At 45.2% G+C, this 25,300-nt stretch overlaps 1 protein-coding gene across 1 annotated transcript in view; it reads right to left on the bottom strand.

Moving 5' to 3' along the window:
- Nucleotides 1–25,300, bottom strand: part of SLC12A8 (solute carrier family 12 member 8) — a 51,585-nt gene that overhangs the window by 16,556 nt on the left and 9,729 nt on the right. Inside the window, exons 5-6 of the mRNA XM_054381171.1 lie at nucleotides 7,538–7,651; nucleotides 302–389 (exon numbers count right to left, since the gene is read on the bottom strand). Of these exons, the coding sequence (XP_054237146.1) occupies nucleotides 302–389; nucleotides 7,538–7,651 (202 nt within the window). The remainder of the gene's footprint in view (nucleotides 1–301; nucleotides 390–7,537; nucleotides 7,652–25,300) is intronic.

Genomic DNA, 25,300 nt, shown 5'->3' on the forward strand with positions numbered 1-25,300 from the left:
TGCACCTCAAGCCATCAAGAACTTTGTATCCTCCTCTGGGACAGTCATGCTGGAGCCACACAACTGCTCTAGCACCAACACACATCCTACCCTGCTCAGGAAGGACTGATCACATCTGCATTAATGAACCTCTTCTCTAACCCACCCAGAGTAGGTGGTGGTAATAGATGATAATTTGAACGGGAGCCAGACTTTAATTTTCCAGATGGCTGAGCAATAAAAGGTTGATGGGAATATGAAACGGATTGGTCACACCCAGGACAGTCTCCAAAGAGTAAATTTTCCCCAATCTATGACTTACGAGGTGCCAATAGCAGCCAGAGACCCCAGGGGGATGTTGGTAGCAGGCTTCTGGAGATCTCCACTCATATTGAACCCAGCCATCACACCTGCATTTTGTAGATATAAACACAATTTAGAGTTAAACCGACTTATAACATATATAATACAGATTACAATATGTAATATAATTTAATCAATCAGCTAATTGATTGCTTCAGCACAGTAACTATATCACTTTGTTGCACTGCCACATATACAAACACTGGCTCCCATCGATTGTTTGGTAAGAAACTGTTCATGTCCTTAAGAGAAGCAAGCCACCACTAACACATCTACAAAGAAACTTTTGTCCAGCTTGAACAGTGCTGGGAGGGAAAGGGGAAAAAAAAAATTAAAAGGAGAAATCTGAACAAACCCCATCTCTTATCTTTCTGCAAACCTCACAGAAGACAATGCTGCCCAATTGTTGAAGAGAAAAATGCAACCCTTCATCACGGCACCACATTCAGCAGGTGGTACTACCCCCCCAGACCAGATCCATTACAGGTCCTTGCATTCATGGGGGACAACTGCTACTGCAAAAAAAGCTGTCCTGTTGTTTTTAATGACATTCACAAGCACATTTAGCAGAGGGACTAACTGCACAGCACGTAGGTGGCACCTTCCAGCCAAGGGATCTGCTTTGCAAGTAGGCATTATCTCTGCTTTGCAGATAGGAAAACAGAAGCGCTGAGAGGGCAAGTGATTGTCCCAGTGTCATGGAGAAAACACATGGTAGGACTAAGAATAAAGTACTGAGGTGTTATTTTAGGCCACAGTACAGGAACAATCCACTGTTTGAAGATGTGAGAAAGGGAAACAGGCTGGAACAAAGGGTTACAGTCTCCATGTTGAGGCTAGGAACACAAGGTACATATTGGTTAAGAGGCTTTGCCCATAGCTGAAGGTGAAGTCATACCAGACTTGGCAAGAAAACACAACTCTTGTCATATTATCCCAAAACTTCCTAGAAGAGTTTAGATATCTGCAATAAATAAAAACCAATAAATAAAAACAGTGATTTAGAATCCCGATGAAAATTTGGACAATATGATGGCAGGAGAGAAGAGCCTCTTTAAGATGCTAACTTCTGCTCATCGCTCCTTGGATGTCAGACTAACATCTTCATCAGGATGCATGGGCCAGCTGCCAGTCAGCAGTGCTCATGGGATGGTCCCTGGGAGCCAGGGTGAGATCACCATGGAACAACAATGGGAAGGAGGATGCCAACACCATGGCACTTGCAGCATCTGCCAGCCCCGGCAGCAGGGGACCAACCGCACGTCAGTCTGTCCCTCAGCTGCCAAGGCCAGCAGTCATTCCTCATTTTCGGGGGCACGAGAATGATGAAGTCAGTCTCTGAGGCTGCAAATATGAGCAAGTACAGCTCCAAATCAGTGACAATTCATTGCATTGACTCCTGCCTGGCAGGGTGTTCTCTCAACATGAAGGATAGACAGGAGCTGTGGGACAAATCCCAGGGTAAAGGGGATAAAACCAGCTCAGATAGATGGATGCCTTCCCTACAGACCTTGCATGGCTCCCAGAGCAATGGTTGGGCTGCCAATCAAGAAATAGGGACTCAACTCCCTGCTCTGTCTCAGACTTTGCTGTGCATCTTCAAAGCTCCATCTTCCCATCTTTTTTATGGGAATCATAACACTTCCTCTCATCCCTGTGCTGGTGAGAAGATAGCACATTAATGAGCACAAGGCAATCACATGTTGCCAAACACACTGGCTAAGCATTCAGGTATTTATTTATTTATTTATTAATAATATTTTTTCCCTTGATCATCTTTTCCCCCCGCCTTGATCATTCCACTCAGCAGCCAATTTTTTCTGTACTCCTTTCCACCATGCAGCCAGGGGCCCAACAGCCACTCTCCAGTCCCCATGGGCTCCTGGTATTCCTCAGCTCCTGGAAGAGCTGTCTTCCAGATCTGAATCCTTGACACCATACCAAAAATGTTACAAATCAAAAGGAGTTCTTAATTGTCTCCTGGAAGACTGTTCTGTGGATGTATTTCTGAACAACATCACTAAAAGTCCCTCAGCTGGTGCACTTTTCCCTGGATAACACTATTCAAGCACTGCTCCTTTTAAGCAACTACACAATAGGCTTAGCTGAAGGAGAGAAAAAAGTTAGCAAGGAAGAAGTCCATGCAAACAGTCACAAACATCATACTAAATGAAGTCTGTAAGAAGTACTCTCTGGTGACAGGCTACTTTGCAATTCTGGGGCACAGTAGAAAGCTGAGAGTACTCTGAGTTTTGTTTCCAAGGGGAGCAAACTATAGTCAGAAGGACAGCTGTTAATCTCATGTGCCTCTTGGCCAAGTTTCCCAAACATCTGGCACCACCTCTAGATCTTCCAGTTTGAGCTCGACTCACCTCTTCCTCATCCAAATGCCTGCCTCAGCAAAGCACTAGGGAAACACCAAAATGGTGTTTTCTGGACTGAGCATGAAATAAAGTTGAAGACCTTTGAGTCATCGGCACAAAAATGACTGCACAGCCTGGGTCACCTCATTGCCTCCCTCCCACAGACCCACTCATAATCAGGAGCAGCCAGGAGATGACCTGATAGAGTCCACATAAATGGGATCCTGAGATCACTGATTGACCTCCTGTCTGGCAAGGACCAGGAGTGAAACCCAGGCCAAGGCACACCATTAGCTTCTGTCAGGACCCCCTGGAGCTCTTCAGTAAGGCCAAAGCCATCTCCTCCATACTGCAACTATGCCTCTGATCTGACTAGTACAAAAGTCTGGACAATCTGGCAGCAGAGATTATGGACAAAGTCAAAGTCACTTCTCCACCACTACCCAGAAGCCCAAAAGTAATTTTCCAGACAGGATGACTGCTGCCAAAGAGCAGTACTGAGAAGGCACTTTGTGATTAGCAGACTAACCACCCCACTTTTCAATAAAAGACAAACCTGATTAATTTAAAAAAAAAAAAAAGACCCTAAACAATCACCACCCATAGCCTTGACCATCCCTGCCAGAGAACTTCCCTGACTTGCAAGTAGTCACAAATAGCCTTTCTAGAGACTCTAGCTACTCAACAGAAAAAAACAACTCTACACTTCCACATAAAATTCAATAACCTAGAGATGTTAGGACATTCCCTCCTCCAGACACAGACCTGTCCTGAGGGACATGGCCAATCCCTCCTGAACTTAAGCAATCATATCTGCAGATTGTCCATGGAGAATATTATCCACCTCTCTGTTTCAACGAGATAGCAAGCTGGATTTTCCACACTGGCTATTATCTCAGAGAGCAGCAGATAATGACAAAGCTTCTGGACAAGGAAGCATGAAAACACAGTCAACTCAGCCAGGAAATTATGGCTGAGACAGTCTGTACATTGCTGCTATTCCCAGCATAATCCTGTCCTGGGCATCATCCAGGCAGTGGATACATGCATGAGGGGACCACCTACATTGTACACTAGACACAACCATCAGCTCCACCAGCTCTGGCTTCTAGCTCCACCAGCTATGGTTTGTAACTGTAGATACGACTGCCTGCAAACACTCATTGCATCTGCCAGTGAATTTACTATAAAGTATAAAAGGTTGGGTTTTTCCTCCACCCAAGAGATGAAGAATGGAAAATCTTAGATAGGAATTGTAGCTAATTTTTTTTAAAGGGCCAAATTCTCCACTGATGTAAGCTGGCACTTCTCCATAGACTTCCATGGAGTTGTGCCAGTTTACATCATCTGATAACTCACCCCAACACTTCTAAATCTGTTTGCTGTCATTTTGCAAGCGTCAAATATGGTTTACTTCAGAACTGGTTTCGGTATGATGATATTTTCCACTAACACTGCTTCAAACATCGTCTTCCTTTCTTGTATCACATGACAACACACTTCTTTCATTAGACAGAAAACCTCTCAGGGAATTAGTAGAAGAAAAGAAAAACACTCTTTGCACAACAGAAATGACGTTTATCTCTATTTTAAAGATGGATTGATGGTGTGGCTGCTGCTAAGAGCTGAACACGGGCAGGCAGCTCCCGAGATTCCTTCCCCATGAGAAGGGGATGTTTGTGCCTTGCAGCATGGCAGTAAAGCCTGTGCATTGAGAAAGCAGTTACAAATACACAGGAAAACACCTGGATCATGCACAGACTCACTACAGGGGCATGCTCACATCTTCTGTAGCAAGCATGGCAGCCTTTTTAACTGAAGCTGGCAAATCTGAGTCTTACCTGCCCATGCATTCCAGTTTAGGCCAGATCTAGGTGTACATTTTGGGTCACCCAGATACTTCTCTACTATTAAATGACACATGTGGGGGAATCAGGCTGGCTGCAGTGCACATCCAGCTGAAATGGTTTAAACAGCTATCACCCAGGAAGCAAACGGAGCAGCCTCTGCTTGCCACTGCTCAACTGTAAACCCAGGATAATGTCACTCGCCTTGCTAAGCCATACCAATAAAATACAGAGAAAACATTCCAATCTAGAGCAAAATGATCCTAAGAGGAAGCTTGTGGGAGGCAGTATCTTGCTACCAGTCTATGGAAGGCTGGGACAACCATCCCACCCACTCCAGCCAAAGCACACAACTAGCTGCTCCTCCTGCCTGTGCGGCCCTGGCAAGGGGCTTCCCACAAGTCCTGTTCCTTTTCCCCTAAGTGGACGTCCCTCTTTAATTGTGTAGTTGTATTTCTGAGGCTTCCATACTGCAGGAGCTTTAAAGGTCATCTATGGACCATCTGTGGACATTTAAAGGTCATCTAGACCAACCCAGTGCATTTCTATGAATCTATGATTTCACAGATGTTCCTGGTGGAAATGGGCAACTTAAAATCACTTTTCAACACATCTCAGAGACTAGACTTAAACCAGTTGAATTCAGATAACTATTTCAGAGGGAGAGGAAAGAGCTTGTCCTGAAGAGATCAAAATAGTTCCACTTCAAAGAGGAACATTTAATCTCAGAAAGGCTCAAACATCTTGTTTCACAATTTCCTAAACATTAAAAAAAAACAAAAAACTTTGTTATCAAAACAGCATCTTAGATTGTAAACTAACATATGCTAAAAATTAAAAAGAGTAAACATAATATTTGATAATTAAAGAAAAAAACAGAACATTGCTTTGGGTCAAAGAAATGTCTTATACTGGCTGGAAGTAACCCCTCAAAATGAAGCAACATATTGTTTCACTGAAACTCTCCCTGAATTTCTGTTGCATCTTTACACAAAGGATTTTGCTCCTGGTGCCTCGACTTGGTCACTGCCAGGGTGCAAGCAGAGGTGGGCATCACCTGGGCATAGTGCTGGGCAGGAGCAGTACGAGCTGAATGTGACAACCTGCAAGTGATGTTTATGTATCCCTGCCACTATTTTTCAGGTGAAAGTGCTGGAGACAGACATTGTCACTTGTTTGCAACCTGCATCACACTGCCTGTCCTGCATCAGAGACACTGGCAATGCTCTCACATCTCCCCAGCCTGCTGTTAACATCACTGCCAAACCCATCCTTGAAATGTCATCTCCAATCTTGTGGACTGCCTGGCAGACTCAGGCTGCATCCAGGCAGTGCCTGCAATGCAGTGGGGAAGCAGCTCTGCTCTAGCACATGGGACCCTGAGAAACCCAAGGTCCCTTCTGCAGCCCTGGTTTCACATCCCATTGATAGAGAAGGCAAGCTAAGCCAGCATGGGTCAAGAAGGATGTAGAGGAGCCACCCTCACTCATTGCCCCAGCCCTAGGAGATGTGTGCCTTCCTCCCAGCACTTCCAAAGCTGCGCTGGGCTGCCCATTTCTGATCTGCAGTGAAGAAGTTTTGACTCACATCCTAAAAATTTCTCACAAGTTCTTCCATGCAGAGCACCAAACACAGCCTTGTGTTTTATGAGGCTCCTGAACTCCGCAGTGCTGCAAACAGCAATAACAGATGCCATAGTGATGTTATATGGTACCGCTGGCACTGCTTTTCCAGAGGAATAATTTAAATCCTGTAAATAACCAAGCAATTAAAACAGAGCACATGAAAAATCTGTGCAGCAACCAAAGTAATTATACATCAGCCTAAACTATATCTTCAGAGAATGTTTAACAATTATTGCTGGTATTAAGGCTGCTAACTAACAAAGCAACAGACTGCCAGGGATTTATATAAATTATTTTGTCCTTCTTCCTAGCAGCCAAGTATTAGCAGTGTTGAAGAACCACTTAATATTGCTAATCATGGTAATTTTCCACACAGCTTTGTCAAAGCTATTCCTTCTTCTATAATCAGGGAGCTGGGAAAAATATATTTTTCTGCCTCAGGGTCACAAGGAAGGTCTCTTTGGCTAGGAACTTGCTTGGGCCAGGTAAAAGTCCTGCACGAGGTGCACCTGACAAAGTGACTTCCTCCAGTCCCATCTGTTTCACAAAATCTTTTCATTTCTTTTTTACTGCAGCAATTCTGTGAACAACTTCCAGCAAGTTGCTTAGAGTTAATCCTCTGAAAATTCATTCTCTAATCCAAGGATTCATCGCTATGGAAACTGCTTATAATTGGTACTTTTTATAGCTTAAAAAAAATCAGCATCAACAAAAGATACTCAAACTCCAATTGATAGATGTTTCATTCCCATTGGAGATTGCCAGCTTCAGAAAGGGGACATGGTTCTTCCTGCTAATTTAAGAGAATTAATAACATGAAAGCATCCAATTAAGCTCCTAAATGTGATCTCTACTGGCACACAAAGATGCATCTGTGACACTGTCCAGGGAGTGATGGGTCAGCATCAGGAGAGATGGCACCAGCCCAATTCAGCCACTCACCTGCAGTAAGGAGAAAGGGAAAGCTCTCCTGTGTTCTTCCCATGTACCCACTGCAATCAAGTCATATGGCTTAACTAATAAGATAAATCATGATCAGCACTTTTAAGAAGGGAGCAATGACCACGATCAGTGCCTGAATCTTGTCCTGGGCAGAGAATGATTTACACCACCATGTCAACCCACAGAGCTGTCCAGCAGTTTCTGACCACAGAAAGAGAAAAAGAGAACATTCAAATGAACAGGTGTGTGCAGAATTTGAGATGCTGGAGGAAAGCCTGAACGTTTTGAATTGACCATGAGTCTGCTATGGCTGAGTATGGTCCCTCTTGCCCTCTCAGCAAGGAATTCCCCTTGCTGCTTCCCTTGTCTGAGATATGACTGTGACAGGAAAAACGAGGAGGATAAAACTTGACTGTACCTGTCGCAGCTGGGAAAAACACTCCAAAAACAGTGAAGAAAGACTCCCCCTGGCTGTAGTCTGGCAGTGTGTTGTTGAACATGAGCTCTTCGGAGTAGCCAACGAAACCATTCTCTGCGAAGATATGGAGGGTGAGAGGAGAACCTCAGAAACCACAGAGACTGCAGGAGACCCTCCAGCCTGCTCTTGGCAACCACCCATTCTCTAAACACCTATTGTAGCAGTGAGCATTTCCAGGAATAGTTTGAAAGGATGAATGTCAGCTTGTTTGGTGAGGGGAGAAGGCAGAAAAGAGGTCAGTGTGGTTACAAGGGTGCAAGTGCCAGGGAAAGGTGCAGCCATGGCAGTCAGCACCACCAGGCTGGGCAGCTCTTGCCAAGCAAGAGCACAGATTGTATCTAGTCCTGTCTGTGAGCAAGCAGGACATCTTCCTGCATTTTAATATTCTGTTTCCAAACAGAGCAAAATTACGATGCCAAAAGACAACTGCATCCCTTAGCAATCCCTCACCCTGTATCCTAGATCTGTGGGTTTGCCTGCACAGACAAAACCCAAGCTGTGCCCATGCTGAAGCTGCTACAGTCAAACTCAGTTTACACACTGGTTGACAATGAGCTTAAAGCAAATAAAGCTAGGTTGCTGCAAGGTGGGCTCTCCCCTACAAGATGGGTTTCCCACTGAAGAAAGAATAAAGTGCTCTAATGCTGCTGACTTACCCTCCTGAAGCCATTGGTCTCCTATTGCTGCGTTATCACCTCCAAACCAGGGCTAAATATGAGGCTGTGCATCAGAACCAGCCACTCCTCTCCCAAATTTTCTGAGGATGTTTTTCATGGGGCAACAAGGAGCAAATGCTGAGACCACGGACTGTGGTCTGCTCCTCACACCAACTTCTGCCAAGTCTTTCCTAGGTCATAAGTTTTACTTTCCAAACAGAAAGTTTTATAGAAGATGGGAGAGAGGGGAAGGCAATGGGTAGGACATCAACATCATGCAACTGGGTTACTGGGTATGCAATGGAAGGCACTGTTCCCTCACTTCACACTGAAAGGACAGGTCAAATTCTTCCACGAACTTGGATTTATTAGGAATAGTTGAGCCCAACAGCTGGTATGCTGGGAGGGAATTAATTAGAAAAGGTTTTAAATGCTTATAGGTAGAAAAGATAAGTCATGAAAGCAGACTAAGGAATTAATAGTATGTCTATGAATTCAATAATTTCATTTTCAACAGGCAACACTGCTTTTTAATGGAGTATCTTCACCTGTGAAAATCTCTCCTCCCTGTCAATAATCCAAGTGCTCATGCTAGCTGGGGGTGGGAGCTGAGTAAAGTAGGCTCCTTTTTCCCCTCCTGCCACTACAATCTATTTCCACAAGACATGTGACTGCAATAACTTGAATTTTCTCATTAGCAGGCAGGATGTTGTTTATGGCTGCACAGGGTGATGGCCAGAAATTAAAAAGAGACTCCATCAAAGCTGTCCCATGCCTCAAAGACAATATTAATGATGTTTGGACAACAGATTAAACCGGAAAATTAAATCAGAGCTCTGAACACAAGACATATCCATTTAAAGTCTTGGAATATAACTAACCACAGAGCTTTGAAGTTGCCACAGAAAAATTCTATAGATAATCAAAAGTTTCCTACTACATCTGCATTCATTGTGTTGCCCAAACATGGATGGAAACAGATTGATAGAACAGGTCTCCTGCTGCTAGGCTTTTTAAAAGCACCAGCTATCTTCACTAGGAACAAGTCCCGAATGAGATTTAAAGGGAATAAGCTCAGTGCAGCACACTGACCTCTGGACCTCACAGATGTCTGCAGAAAGTGCAGCTTCTGAAGAAATAAAGCGGAAATTTCTGTAGGCTGTATGTTCCTGCAAGGCCAGACCTGACATCCTTCAACTGGAATTCATGCCCATGATGGCACCAACACATGGGCTGGCTGCACAGCTCCCACCAAACTGCTGGAGGAAAATTTCAGTCACTGGCCAAGGAATTTTTCACAAAGTGCTCCTCAAAACGATGTTAATGTTCCATTAATAAAATAAAGGAGTTGTCAAAATATTCATCTCACCACAAGGAGACCTGCAAACCTTCTCCAACCTGTGCTTCACAGCAGTGGCATCAAATATACCTATGCCACTCTTGACAAAAGTTTGTCCCACTTATTCTTAAAAATCTCCTGTGAAATGCACTTTAGCCTTGCTTAATGGTTACTCTCAAGTTTTCCTGTCTTCATCATTTAGGTTTCCCCTACTGTCTTACCAAAATCACCCTGCTTGAAGTTCATGATATTATTTCTTGCCTGATCCATAAGATATTTGCATATTTTAGTAGCATCCTTTCACCTATTTGAAACAGTTCCCATCCTGCACTGATGCAGTCAATGGCTTCTGCCAGGCTGTAAAATTCTATGTTTGTCTTCATCAAACCACAAATCACCCTTTTCACACCACTTCCCCAACTTGTGCAAGGTCATCTGGAAGTCTGACCCTCTCAGCAAGAGTCAGCTGAGCCCTTCCCAGCTGGGGATCATCTGCAAATTGAATCTGCATATTCCCTATTCCATCATCCAAGCCATTAAGGAAAACACCAAACAAAGCCTTGCAGACCCTTGCAGAGCCTCACCATGCACAGTGTCCTGCTTTATTAGTGAACCATCTCCACTAGAAGTCTTCCAAATGAATTTTTGGGGCTATATAAACTCAACTATGGGCTGACCCAAGACACTTTGGGTGCCTCATGGCCCTTTCTCATGCAAAAGGCCAAGTATACAACCAGACTACATTTTCTGTGATACCATTTTGGCCATACCACAACCAAAGAGAAGATTGTGAGACCCATGAGGCCAGCATCTGACCTTCAGCTGTGTGCATCTGATCTCTGTTAATCTTAAGAAGCCAAATGATCCCTTGTTCTATATCCATTCATCTGCTGCTCCCATTTCTACTTCATTCCCCTAAGTGTAAATCCTGGGTGGAAGAGACAAAGCCTGAAACCACGGCAGATGTCACTGGAACTGCAGAAAATGACTGCTGCAAATCTGTTGAAAGAGTCACAGGATGCACCTACGACTCTATCCCACTTCTGCTTCCTTTCCTCACAGCTCTAGCGAGTGAGAGGAAGTCCAGCCATTCCACATTTCCCCTTCATACAGAACCAGGACTTTTCTAGTCTAATTAAAGTTCATCCAAATGTTACTTGTCATTACAACCTCACCTCTCAGTCAATCACCCTCCCGTGAAGCAAATCTCACATCCCATTTGATGGGTTTTACACCAGGATTTGCAGTCACCATCAATTTAAGCAAGCCACCGGCACACAACCACAGAGCTGAGAACAGCATGCAGCGAGCATCTCCCGGCTGCCCTCACGCCTGCGACAGGAGCGAGTCATCTGTGACCTTTCAGCTGTCATATTAATGAGACTAATTGTAGCTGACGGGGCAATTGGGCTGAAAATCATCCAAAACAAAACTGGAATCAGCGACTGAGACCGATCGGTTAAACCAACAGAGCACTCAGTCGGTTGTTCACAAAGTCAATTATCCACATCCCATTGAAAATGCACTTCAAAAGGACAAGTTTCGGAAGGAGGAGGGAAGGAAATGTGATAGGGTCTATATTTGGCTCTCTGATCTCCCAGAAAGGCAAGATCAAATTTTTTTTTTTCATAAGAGGGTCTTTTCCCCCCTGCTAACTGCTGGGCACATGAGATCCAAGCCAGATTCCTCCCTCCTTGCTCATTACAAAATGTTTGTCTGACAAATTTTGCTCTCAAATTAATTCATGCAACCCCACAGCCTCTAAATCCTGCCTTTAATAATCCTGCTCTCACTGGCTTGTGGTGGGCTGGAGCTGAAGTGCTATAAAAAAATCTTCCTAGTGCCATGCTAGAAGGTAAAGAATCCGGCTCCTTCTCTGTGCCATGTCAGCTTTATGGGAAATGTGCAATAAAGAGCAGTAACAATTTATTTTCATCATTAGATACTCAATAAGGAGCAGGCAAAGAATGAGTTTCTCAAGTGGTTGAGCCGAAACAAATGAACAACAGAGGCGAAAAAAAATTACTTAGAGCAACATCTGAATTATTCATGTGAATTTGGAGAAATTAAATCCTTCCAGTTGCCCTTATTAAAATGATGTAATAAACAATAAAAACCATCTAGCAAGTTTCAAAAGGAAGAAATTCCAGGATAGGCATCCTCCATTCACAAGCACAGGGGGACCACAAGGGATGCAGCTGGAGTAGTAGGAGGAAGATGGCCAGGATTCTCATGTCCCCCTGGCCACCACAGATGCTTAGAAGGAGGTACTAGCCTTTGCCTGGTTTGTCCCAGTTTGTTTCCATGTTGCATTCTTCCCCCCACCTCTTGCCCCATGGAATAGTATGAAAGCAGCCCAGGAGGTATTTGGGCACTCAGGACACCCTTTAGAAGGGCAACCCCTCCGTGCAGCCTGGGGTTTTGGAGTGAGACTCAAGGAGGTTGGAGAAGGGGCACAAGGCAAAGCTGTGGTCATGTGGGGTCAGATCATTATGCAACGACACAGAGGACAATGGTGCTGCCAAGTTCCAGGCAACCTGGAGCTCATTACAGATTAGTCAAGTCTTGGCCAAATTCAATAAGCCTGTTCACAAGCTTAAGGTTAAGTAAACCCTGGCACTGAAGCAGGGGCTAAATAATGCAAAAATGGAAAACCACCTTAAGAAACAGCTCTCAGAAGACAGTCATGTATTGCACTCTGCTTGTGATTAGAGCTTTTAATTACAAAGGTGAATGCTAAAGGCATGAAATGGTGAGATTTTTTTTCTTTTCCTAAATAACTAAACCCACACGTTTCTGCCTGGAAGGTACTTGCTGAGATTTGTGTTCAGAGGAACAGCTGGAAGTGTTTGTCCTGCAGCACATTTCCCAGGTCTGACCCCAGGATTTTCAGGATCCTCTGTGACGTAAGATATGGAGAATCAAAGAGTAATTACATATCCTTGGCATAATCACCTCTTCTCTCTCCCATTTCTTCTTCCACCTCTCAACCCTTCTCACAAAAGCTCTAAAATCCGGTTGTTCCCCTTGGACATCAGTCCAAGTACATGCCCATGCAAGGTCCTGGTGCGAGTGCTGGACATACTTAGGCACACTGTGGTGGGTTGAAATTACCCCCAAACTAATTTGAGAGAATTACCCCTCCTAAAATAAAATTTGCTAGAGCAGCTCAGTTGGAAAGCAAAAGAAGCTATATTTACAACCACACTACAATCTAGAAATATGAAATGCAATGAATATGTACAAAATATACAATATTTACACGTATTCACAATTTATAAACAACACAAGAACCCCCCTGGACAAAACCAGGGGGTTACCAACAGCTTCCCCCTCCGTGCTCCCTTTCCCCACCCTACAAGGGAAAAGAGAGAGTGAAGAGCAGAGAGTAGCTTGTTAGTACTTAGCCACAACAAAGATACGCAGGCAAGGTCAGCAAAGCCAGCAAAAGCAACCAGATAGTATCTGCTAGAGCGAAGAAGCCAAAAAGAGAAAGATTTAGTTTATACAACTAACTTTATATTAGTTATCAGACCAATGGGATTACTTAGACCTTATCATTATTTCCCCTTTACATCCAATGGTAATTTATTTACATATTTACACTTTCTACTTGAGATCTGTGGAAAATTTCTTAGGCATCAGCCTAAAACTACCACACACACCAATAAAGAGAAAAGGGGAATGGTCCTCACAGCCTGGTTGCACAGCTGCCATCCTCACCTGACTACACACCTCTGCAGTAAGATAAAATTTCACTCCTCACCAGCCACAAGCTTTCATTTTCCTCTTCCAAACTGCTAGCCAAGGCCAAGGTACAAGCGCAGGACTTCTGAGCTGGTGGACAAGTCAAGCCCTGTCTGGATGGTAACTCTCAAAAGTTGTGGTCCATCAGGCAACTGTTGGGCAGCCTAAACCAAATTAATTCCACACAGGTCAAAGCACTCTGCCCAGGGAAGGAGTAAAATTCTCCCTCCAAAAGCCCTCGCAATATAATTCTTCCCCTGCTTACAGAAGCATCTCATCCACCGATGATGTGCTGGTCACCAAACTCACCAAAACTTACTAGCTACCTATAGCCTATCACAAAAGAACAGCATCTTCACATGCCAAGGGAAAGTCAAGGCTTTAACACAGCAAGCAAAATGTTCTTTCAGCAATCACAGACACACAGGATTAACCATCAACATAGAAACTGTGGATGTGCAGAGATGGAGGCAAAGACAAAAATGTCATTTAAACCCCAGAGTCTTTTTATCTTTATGTTCCCACCACACTATGCAAACATTGAAATTTAATTAGAGGCATCAGGCAGCACAGGATCCTCTCACATAACAGCTCTGAGTGATGCTCTGTGCCAGTGCAGCCACACTGCAGGTGGCTCTGGGCTTCCACAGCAATGCTACTCGCACATGCCAGAGAACGACATGGGTCTGACTGACAACAGCCTCATGCCAGCAATGCCACACAGCACATCCAAAGAAGGTCACTGAACATGGTGCACCTCTCCACTGGATTGGCATCATTAAAGAGGCATGAAGAGGTCACTGGGGACTTGAATAACACTTGAATCACCTTTCCCAACAGAATTAAAAATCAATCAATCAAAGCAGTGCAGTCACAAGCCCCATCCCTCCACATCCCTCCGTGCACACGCTTGGCTTCCTGTGTTTGGGCTTGTTTAACACTGATATTAACAATCACATTTCCAATGTTCTTCCAAGGCTGGGTCACTTCTGCAGCAGTGTCTTCAGCTCCAGTTCCAGCAGTACTCCCAAAATTTTTCCCCAGTCAAGTCCAACACTACCATCACTACTCACAGGTGCTGCCCTACTGCTGCCAGCCTCGCTCAGGGCAAGTGGAGACAGAGATGTAAAAGAAAAATGTGGAAAAGTCAGGAAGGAAAACAGAGAGAGGGAAGCAGCAGTGGAGATGGGCAGAGGGCAGTACGGTGGTTTTTCTGTGTTTCCAGTCCACTGCTTAACCTGCTGTGGGCTGACACTCAGTCTGTGAGGTGCATGAACACACTTTCACTAAAAAGTCCTAGTCCTCGAAGAGAGAGGGAACTGGTGAGTCATGAAAGCAAAGCATGTTAAGATGCAGAGCTGCGCTAGTAGGTACAGAGAACAAACATGACCTTAGCTGAACTCATACAGTGATACAAAAAATGTTTTAACATCTTCCAGGACATCCCCTGTATCACCTTTGGATACTGAAGTTTTGACTAGAAGACTGGAAAGAAACAAAAGTGTAAAGAAGAGCTGCAGGGGAGCAGAGCTTGAGAAGAATGGGATAGACTGAAAAGATCCATGCCCCTGTCTTGTGACAGATACTGCTAGGTTCATCTACCCAGGAGATCTCACTTGCCAAACCCAGATTGCCCTTTTCTGCAGCCCAAGTGCAACGTGTGTGCCGTATGAGTCAGATCTTAAACTACGCAAGAGGAATTTTTATGCTGAATGCATGCAGGTCAGTGACTATGCAGTGATAAAAATGCAGCTATTACACAATTAACACAATGGCACGTGGCCACACTGACAAATCAGCGCAGAAAGACTGCAGAGCATCTGCTTGGGCTGCCAGGGCACTGAGAGATGAGAGATGTGAGAGCTCCACAGCTCTTGCTCTACCACACACCAACCTAGATCACCGTTGGCAGCCCCAAGGACAAAGTATTCAGGAGGTAAGAGTGGGAAGGGACAAAATTCCCTCTACAAATTCATCCCTAAATCTCATTTAAACACATTTACTATCAAAAGAGCTCAGAGTGATTACAAACCCCAAGCCACAGGCAGTGGGAGCAAAAGCAGCACCTCTGTCCTTGCTGTCTTCTCACATGGCAAAACCATGCCAGCTGAAAATTAAGCATTGGGTGCCATGGCCACCTCTCCCCACGCCTTCCTGCCCAAGGTAAGTGGTGTCCTCAAAAATGCCAAACCAAACCTCAGCATTGAAAGGCAGCGCAGGGTGGGGAGAGGAGCCCATTGCTATTTTTCCTCTTGTGGTGAACAAAAAAACCTCCTATTTTATCATCAGCACTAGGGAGTTGGTTTCATAAATGAGAACAAACAGCAAGCTTACGTTTCAAATTCGTCAGAGCTGCAAGCAGCAAGAGGTGGGTGGGATCAGAGCAATTTTAAAGAAAGAAGGATAGGAGTTCCCCTAACCAAGACTTTCTCTGCACCCATAATAAGGCCAGCAAACCCAAAATGAGAGATTATGTGAAGTCTGTAATTGAAGCGAAAGCCATAGTTAAAACAATCTAAAAAGGCCAAGCCCTGAGAAAGGCAACTCAAATCCCTTATCTTTTAATGGAAAAGAATGTGCTCCCTGAGATTAATGACGTGTTTACCAGAAAGGAAATTGCCGCCCTTCTGAAGCAGCGAGTGTTTGTTCCTCCCGAGCCCCTGTTTTCTGCTCCAGAGCTGATCTCCCAAACCTCCTGTTTAAAGTCAACACACAATACGGCTTCCTGCTGCCACGGGCTCTGAGGGATCCTACCATTAACCCTCTCCCAAAACCCACCCTCCTCAACACCTGCCTGTCCCAGCCAGCATTGGCAAGGATGAAAACAGGGTACTTCGGTCACGCTTCGAGCACCGGCACAGAGACAGGCATCACACTGATGGCTGCCAGCAACCTCGCTGCAGGGTGATGAATCACCCTCGTGCATAAGTATTTCTCAGCCAAGCAGATGAATTAGCAAGTGTGGAGACTGACAGAGCTGTCAAGGGGAAGCACTCGTTTGTCTTGCTCTTCTCCAAAGTCTCCAGACACAGCAGGTGACCTTTTCTCAGGTCACTCGGGGTTTTGTCAGCATGCCCTGCAGCCTGGCCTGCCAGAGGGTACTCTTGGAAAGAGCTTTAACACCAGCCAGTGTCATGGCCTGCTGTGTTATGGGAGGCATGGAGGAACACGGAATTTGCACTCTGAAAACAGTCAAGTTGTTTAAGAAAGTCTAGAGCAGAAGATCTGTTTGAAGAAACCTGCAAGAAACTCAGGGGCCACCAGTCCGTTGCATACATGGCAAACTCAGATACTCACACCCTCCCCCTCCGGTAAATGCACTCATACTCCATCCCCTATCTCATCATGGAGCATCCCAGCCATGAGAGCCATCAGGCCAGGAGCATCCTGCTCTCCCTAAAGCAATCAGGCCTGCAACAATGGGTGCTGGCAAGTAACTAAAAATAGCACAGAAGACAGAATAAGCAAAGGGAGCTGCTTAAAACTCTCTCTGAGATTTGTATTTAGCTAATGGGGCAGTTTTCATCCATGGGATGCTGTCACCTCTCTCAGACTGTGAAGCAGCCTACACTTCCCTTGAGCTCTCCCCAGTCACACCATGTCTCCTGCAGGACCAGGCTGAGTGGGAGGAAACGCTAATTTCTGCCCAACTTCCCACGTGTCTTCTTTATCTCCACCTTGGCTTTATCTCCACCTTGGTGGAAAACCATCGGTGTACACAAGAGCACACACACAGAGCCCAAAAGAGCCCACACAGGAAGCTCCTCATCACAGAAGGCCAGCACCTTGGCACTGCTTAAACAAAGAAAAACTCAGGAATGTGTCTGTAGAAGTAGCTAGCAGAGCTGACTGGCACTTACTCTGTCTCTGCAGGTTAGTGGGGTTTAATTGTATCTTGTGGGGGCAGAGGGGGAAAGATGTTTTCTGCAGGTGGGTGGAAAATCTGCAATTTTGGTTAGGAGAAAAAAGGCAGAGATTTTAACATGGATATTTCAACTTTATGAAGTCCACTTACGTTTTATGTTATTTAATATAAAACATAAGCACCAGACTTGCCATAATATATAAAATCCTTCCATTACGATTTTATTTTTTGATGTGGTATGTGCTACCTGGCTTGTTCAGCAGTATTTAAACCAGCCAGTGGAAATGCCTTGATTCACTGCAGAGAGGATGAGAAGTACAACATCCATTGCTTCATCCTTTTTCTAGGAAAATAGTTTGCCTCAATGGGATAATATTATTAATTATAGAGTGGTATTCCTTAGAAGTCATGCCCAGAGTTCCTGGTTGTGGGAGGCTCTGCAGAACTTCGATGAAAAACTCCAGCCTTGAGAAATTAGAATTTAGGCTGAGTCAAAGGCACAACAATTGAAGGAAAATGAACAGCAGTTGAACAGCAACAGTGATTACACACATCCTTTGGACTCATTGGGGTGACCTCCTCTCTAACTTTGAGCTGCTCCATGTATTGGCTTGGGACAAAGCCTAATCCATGTCAGACAAATCCCCATCTTTCAAAAGAAAGCAGTTAACCAAAATGTGACATGGAACGTGTCCAGAGAGGAGCCACAAGGATGATCAGAGGGCTGGAGCACCTCTCCTATGAGGACAGACTGAGAGGTTGGGGTTGTTCAATTTGGAGAAGAGAAGGATCTGAGGAGACCTTATTGTGGCCTTCCAATATCTGAAGGAGGCCTACAAGAAAGCTGGTGAAGGACTTCTTAGGGTGGCAGGTAGTGATAGGACTAGAGGGAATGGATCCAAGCTAGAGGAGGGTAGATATAGGACTAGAGGGAATGGATCCAAGCTAGAGGAGGGTAGATATAGGACTAGAGGGAATGGATCCAAGCTAGAGGAGGGTAGATATAGGACTAGAGGGAATGGATCCAAGCTAGAGGAGGGTAGATATAGGACTAGAGGGAATGGATCCAAGCTAGAGGAGGGTAGATATAGGACTAGAGGGAATGGATTCAAGCTAGAGGAGGGTAGATATAGGACTAGAGGGAATGGATCCAAGCTAGAGGAGGGTAGATATAGGACTAGAGGGAATGGATCCAAGCTAGAGGAGGGTAGATATAGGACTAGAGGGAATGGATCCAAGCTAGAGGAGGGTAGATATAGGACTAGAGGGAATGGATCCAAGCTAGAGGAGGGTAGATATAGGACTAGAGGGAATGGATCCAAGCTAGAGGAGGGTAGATATAGGACTAGAGGGAATGGATCCAAGCTAGAGGAGGGTAGATATAGGACTAGAGGGAATGGATCCAAGCTAGAGGAGGGTAGATATAGGACTAGAGGGAATGGATCCAAGCTAGAGGAGGGTAGATATAGGACTAGAGGGAATGGATCCAAGCTAGAGGAGGGTAGATATAGGACTAGAGGGAATGGATCCAAGCTAGAGGAGGGTAGATATAGGACTAGAGGGAATGGATCCAAGCTAGAGGAGGGTAGATATAGGACTAGAGGGAATGGATCCAAGCTAGAGGAGGGTAGATATAGGACTAGAGGGAATGGATCCAAGCTAGAGGAGGGTAGATATAGGACTAGAGGGAATGGATCCAAGCTAGAGGAGGGTAGATATAGGACTAGAGGGAATGGATCCAAGCTAGAGGAGGGTAGATATAGGACTAGAGGGAATGGATCCAAGCTAGAGGAGGGTAGATATAGGACTAGAGGGAATGGATCCAAGCTAGAGGAGGGTAGATATAGGACTAGAGGGAATGGATCCAAGCTAGAGGAGGGTAGATATAGGACTAGAGGGAATGGATCCAAGCTAGAGGAGGGTAGATATAGGACTAGAGGGAATGGATCCAAGCTAGAGGAGGGTAGATATAGGACTAGAGGGAATGGATCCAAGCTAGAGGAGGGTAGATATAGGACTAGAGGGAATGGATCCAAGCTAGAGGAGGGTAGATATAGGACTAGAGGGAATGGATCCAAGCTAGAGGAGGGTAGATATAGGACTAGAGGAAATGGATCCAAGCTAGAGGAGGGTAGATATAGGACCAGAGGGAATGGATCCAAGCTAGAGGAGGGTAGATATAGGACTAGAGGGAATGGATCCAAGCTAGAGGAGGGTAGATATAGGACTAGAGGGAATGGATCCAAGCTAGAGGAGGGTAGATATAGGACTAGAGGGAATGGATCCAAGCTAGAGGAGGGTAGATATAGGACTAGAGGAAATGGATCCAAGCTAGAGGAGGGTAGATATAGGACTAGAGGAAATGGATCCAAGCTAGAGGAGGGTAGATATAGGACCAGAGGGAATGGATCCAAGCTAGAGGAAGGTAGATTTAGGTTAGACATTAGGAAGAAGTTCTTCACCATGAGGCTGGTGAGACACTGGAACAGGTTGCCCAAGGTGGTGGTGGAAGCCTCATCCCTGGATGTTTTTAAGGCCAGGCTGAATGTGGCTCTGGGCAACCTGATCCAGTGAGGATGTCCCTGCCCATGGCTGGGGGTTTGGAACTAGATGATCTTTGAGGTCCCTTCCAACCCTGACAATTCTGTGATTCTGTGTGCAAATCTGTGATAATCCATAGGACCCTGCCATGGCCTACAGAGTCTTCTGCCATAATCATGACTAAGGCATCCCATACTTCCAAATCGTGGATCTATTAACCAGATGAAAGTGGTACTTCAAAATAGAACTACTCCATTGTTGATGTTTGTGATTCTGTGTCAAAATAATAGTTTCATTTTATCTTTGGGAGGTTTTCATTATCCTCTATATCACAGTTACAGCTTCAAGTCTAGTTTCAGACTACAACTAAACAGGAATTCAAACAGTGGTTGATTTTGGAAAAGCTGTGCAAGATGTCACCTAAAGGATTTTTTTTTTTTACTTGTTTGAAACTATTAACTGAATTCAGTTTAAATCAAATACATTTTCCCTACCAAAAAAAAAAAAAAATCACATTTTTCAACAAATGCCTTTCCCCTTTGAGTAGAAAAGAAAGCCAATAAGAACTCCAGGCCCTCATACAGGTCAATGAAGATACAATCAGACTAAAATCTCTTATGTACAGCGAAAAAGGGCCAAAAATTCTTTTAACACAAGCCAACAGAGAAGATGATGAGCAGTAGATAAGGATTCATGCCACATGCAAATTTTTTCTCTTTAGCCTAGGAGAAGAACATGAACTAGAAGTGACAGGCTAGAGATAGAATCTAATATCTAGAACTTATCTTTATAAATTACATCCCTAAATAAGGAAAGCTGATTCAGTGCACAGTCGTCAGTGACTGGAATTAAAAATTAGGGGAAATTTAAAAAGGAAGTTAAATATCTCCATAATTTGAAAATAATTACATAGTTGCACCAAAAAAAGGGAGGGGGGTGGGAATCTATACCATTAAATAAAGCTGCCCCATTTAAGCACAGCAATGGGGAGAAATGGAGAGGTTATGGGATGACATGTATCTTTCTTAAGTCAATCAGTTTTATTAGGTCTCTAGCACTAAAGAAGTTGCTGACGAATGGAGAGCCTGCACAGGAGGTATTTTTGAGGGAGTGGGTGGGAAAAGCCCACAAGAAGGCAGTGTCCATCTGGGGCCAAAGCCAGCAGAGGTATTTCCGGATTTATTTACAAGCTCTAGGAAGATGTGCTCAGCATTGCCTCACAGAAGAACAGCAAGCAAATTAAAGGTTAAATCACCTGGACACTAAATCTCCTGTATAAATCAGAAGCAATTGTACCTATTAAATTTAAACCTGTAACAACCCCATCAAACCTCCTCCTGCTTCAGGGATGGACCCAGGCCAGTCCAGCCCAGCCCTGATACCACCATGCAGTGGCACCTTTTAGAGTGTCAGATGAGGGGAAACCTCCTTCTTCTCAGTATCTCCGATGCAGCCTGGAGAACTGAAGCCTGAAGGGGAGCACAAGAGGTCTTCCAAACAAGGTGGTTTAATGCAGAAAGGACAGACATCATCTGGTCCCCAAGTCTTCAAGAGACTCAGAGTGGTGGGTTTTAGCTGCAGGAATCAGAATGGTTTGGGTTGGAAGGGACATTTAAAGGTTATCTAGTTCAAACTCCCTACAGTGAACAGGGACATCTTCAAATACATCTAGTTGCTCAGAGTCCCGTCCAATCTGACCTTGAATGTTTCCAGCAATGGCACATCTACCAGCTTTCTGGGCAACCTGTGCCAGCATCTCACTGCTCTGGTTGGAAAAAATGTCTTCTTTCTATCTAGTCTAGATCTATTCTCTTTTAGTTTAAAATCATCAACCCACATCTTATCACAACAGGCCCTACTGAAAAAGTTTGTCCTCATAAGAATAAGCTCCCCTTAAATATTGAAAGGCCCATGACAAGGTGTCCCTGGAGCCTTCTCTTCTTCAGGCTGAACACCAACTTTCTCAATTTGTCTTCATAGCCTCCTCTTCATGGCCTCCTCTTGACCTGCTCCAAGAGGATGAGGTGCTTAGCCTGAGATAGCTGTGACTAGAGCAGGGTCCCCAGGGTGCAGCAGTGAAAATACTTAAGAGCAGGTTAGATGCACATGCCATCCCCAGTACAGTCTGGTGGGTGCAGGACAGAGACCCACAAACCAGGAGCCCTCCTCCCATTCTCCTCACCTATCTCCTAGTAGGTGCTTCAGGGTGATGGGCTTATAGAAATCCCACCTGGCCTCAGTGGGCTGGGTGCACAGTATGAGCAGCAGCTGTGCCAACACCCCAAGCATCCATCAGCAGGCAAGACTGCTGCTCCTACCACCGGGTGTCCTCCAGTGAGGAAACACCAGAAAAACTTACCTACAAACAAGGTGGCAGAGTGGAACCACACAGCAAAGTTACATCTCAACATATGTTTTTATAATTTTTTTTTCTTGTTTAAATAAACTACTTTAAATACCCACTTCAGAGAGCCTGGGCAGAGTGGCACAGCTTTCCTCTCACTATCTAAATAAGGCCCCTAACAATGTTATCACTTTTCAAAACACATCTGTCCCGCAGCTCCTAGCCCAGACAATTGGCAGGTAACCAGTTAATAAATGTCTTCGCCAGACTGTTGAATAGCCTGGACTGGGCTCAAGAGTGATGTCAGGGCCATTCAATGCACTATAATTGGAAAAACCTGGGGAAAGCAGTCCTGTGTTTTTTAATAAATAAAGAGCATATTAGCAGCCTCCTGCTTTTTATTCACCATGGTGCCTACCTTGTTCAGTAGCAAAGTGGGATTTTTTTTTTCCTGCTGCCGCTCGCTCAGTGATTTCTACTTGGAATTTGATGCCAGTTTCCAGATGTGTCTCAGGCCAGGAAGTCAGCAATCAGCCTGGATAAAGCCTCTGGGATTAGCTGCAGATCATCTTCTGACACACACATCCTTCCTGCACCCTCTTTTATGAAATTGGGGCACTCCCCTCATGCCCAAAAATAAAATAAAACAACAGAGGGCCAAGCAAAAGCCTGATTACGATGCTTTGATCACTTTCATATTAAATATGTGTGAATATATTTCATTAATTCAATCCATCAAAGCCCCCAAAGCACCGTTTGAGGGATTTTTACCACACTAGAGTGTTTATATACATAAATCCCTTGAACAATTGCAGGTTCTTTGTCTGCCGGAGCAGCCCCAGGCAAAGCTCCTCTCCCACAGCTCCTCACCAGTGGTACCCACAGGAGAGCATCAGCTCCACTGGCTCAGACACAGAATGCCCGAGAGGGGTGAATCTTCCAAAGGACTCACCCTTAGAGGAAGAAGTGAGGATGGTAAATTAATTTTCTAGGCTCTATATGAGCAACTTTTGGAAGCTAAAACCCAAGTGGGTGACATGAAGGATGTGGTTTGTGTGGAAAATAATCCCAAGCAGAAATACCCTGACAGCAACACGCCTTTCAAGCCTCCCCGTGTCCCCGAGAAACGAACTACCCCAGTTTCCCAGCTAGGAGTGGAGGAGCTCAGCCCCATGCAGCTGGTCTCCACGCTCGCCCCAGCCACGTCATAATGTCTACTGCAGGATGGCGGGGGGATCCCAGCCCAAGGAGACCCAATTACTGAATTCCCAGCAAAGTCATTCATTCCCCTCCCCGCCCCCGGCATTTAAGAGACTGTTGTTGGGCCCCTCTTGCTGGTGTTGCGATTCCTTTCATCTCCCCAACAAAGCACAACCAAATTAACACCAGCCCTACCCCCAGTAACCACCCCGCCACACACCCTCCCCCAGCTGCTCTGCTTTCACAGGGCACCTGAGAGCCGCTGCCAAAACAGGAAAGCAGGCGCCTAATTGAAAGGGAGTATTTGGGAGTCACCCTTCACAAAAATTAGCAGAGATATGCTAGGAAAATAAAAGAGTGGGCATTAAGGGCGGCCTTATCTTCTTCTTTTTTTTTTTCCATGATTCTAACGTTTGGGATGTGAAGAGGCCAAAAAGTTTCACATGCTGTTCTAAGCATGTCATGGAGAGGAGCGTCCTCTCCTTTACTTTCACTGCTCCCCCTGAAATAAGTCAGACTGACTTTGAGGCAGGGACCTCTGGAACTAAAAGCTAAATGCATACAAACTAAGAAAACCCTGCATTGCTACTATGCAATTGTATTAGCAAGTGCTGGGTCTTGGTTATGGGTTGAGAAGTTAAGCACTGCCTGATTTCAATTTGTCTGTATTAGGTTTGGTAAAAACAGTAAGCTGTGTCTAGGAAGAAAGAGAATATGGATGTTTTCTGTCAAAAGGAAGGGGCATGGGGGTCTCTGTTTCTGGAGGTGGACTGAATTTTAAGATGAATGGCCAGAGATAGCTCAACAAGGTTGGTTTTCAGCCAGAACAGGAGCCCTGCTCCTTTCTACCCACCCCTGGCCAAGATCCCAGCCTGGGACTGTGACCGTCCATCCCCTGGGGAAGCACCAGCCAGAGCCAAAGGGAGGATTTAGGATTAACTCTGAAAAATCAGCAAGTTCCACCCGACCCAGTGGAAAGGAATGAAAGCCCTTGGGGCCAGACAAAAGGACACTGAGGCCTGGTGAGGAGCAGGCAGAGCTGGTAGGGAGCAGCCAGGCAGGCCTGGCAGGGAGCAGGCAGGTCTGCCTACAGCCTCAGCAGGGTCAGCAGCACTGGGACAAGCAACCCAGAGTACTCCCTGTCTGCTGGAGCCACTCATATCCTCCAGCCCCAGCTCTGGGCTGAAGGACCCTGTCCAGCTCTCAGAGCAGGAGTGAGCCATGCAATAGGATAAAAAGGAGAGAAAGCAGTGGGAAGCCCTGCTGAGAAGTCCCCTTTTGTGTAAACACACTCCATCCTCGGACTAAAAATAAAGGCAAACCACAGGAAGGGAGTGAGTGCTTGGACAATATCCGATTTGGTGTGCGCCTGGGTGTGAGCTGAGGGAATGGGGAGAAGAGCAGGGCACTCCACCCAGCCCAACCACACAAAGACAGCCGTTTAAGATCTTCAAGATGGACAGGCATTCCTGGAGGTTACTTAAATCCAAGTAACTGCTGCTTGGCAGATGCACAGTCCTTTGGTATGTGCACAGCACTTGGAAGCGTTAAGTGAGGGAAAAGGCTGCCATGACAAGCAGGAAAGGCAGGATGACTGCACTAGGCCTATTTTACAGGTTCAGAGATCAAGACCAGAGGCTGTGAACTGAAACTCCATAAACCTGTCATAAAGTTGGGAAGCAACCCAGACAAGATGTCAGCTGAAATCTTTCCAGATCACAGGTCCCTCCTCAAAAATTACCTCTCCCTGCATGCTGCCTTTCACATCTCAGTCACTGCTGCAGCTGAAGAACCAAACCCAAAACAACTGCACAGACATGAAGGCTGCAGAGAGCTGATCAGTTGACTGCCTGCCCCAAATGGGTCTCAAATGCTTTCTCAAGTGCTGCGCACAGATGCACTGCACCCTCCCATTGCTGTCAGCCAACTCTCAAGAATGGAGCTTTACCAAAACCTTCACATGCCACCCACAGCCTCTTTGCATGAGGGATGCTCTGCTGAGGGGTGCCTT

Source organism: Indicator indicator, chromosome 5, assembly GCF_027791375.1.
Source record: "Indicator indicator isolate 239-I01 chromosome 5, UM_Iind_1.1, whole genome shotgun sequence".
Taxonomy (NCBI): Eukaryota; Metazoa; Chordata; class Aves; order Piciformes; family Indicatoridae; genus Indicator; species Indicator indicator.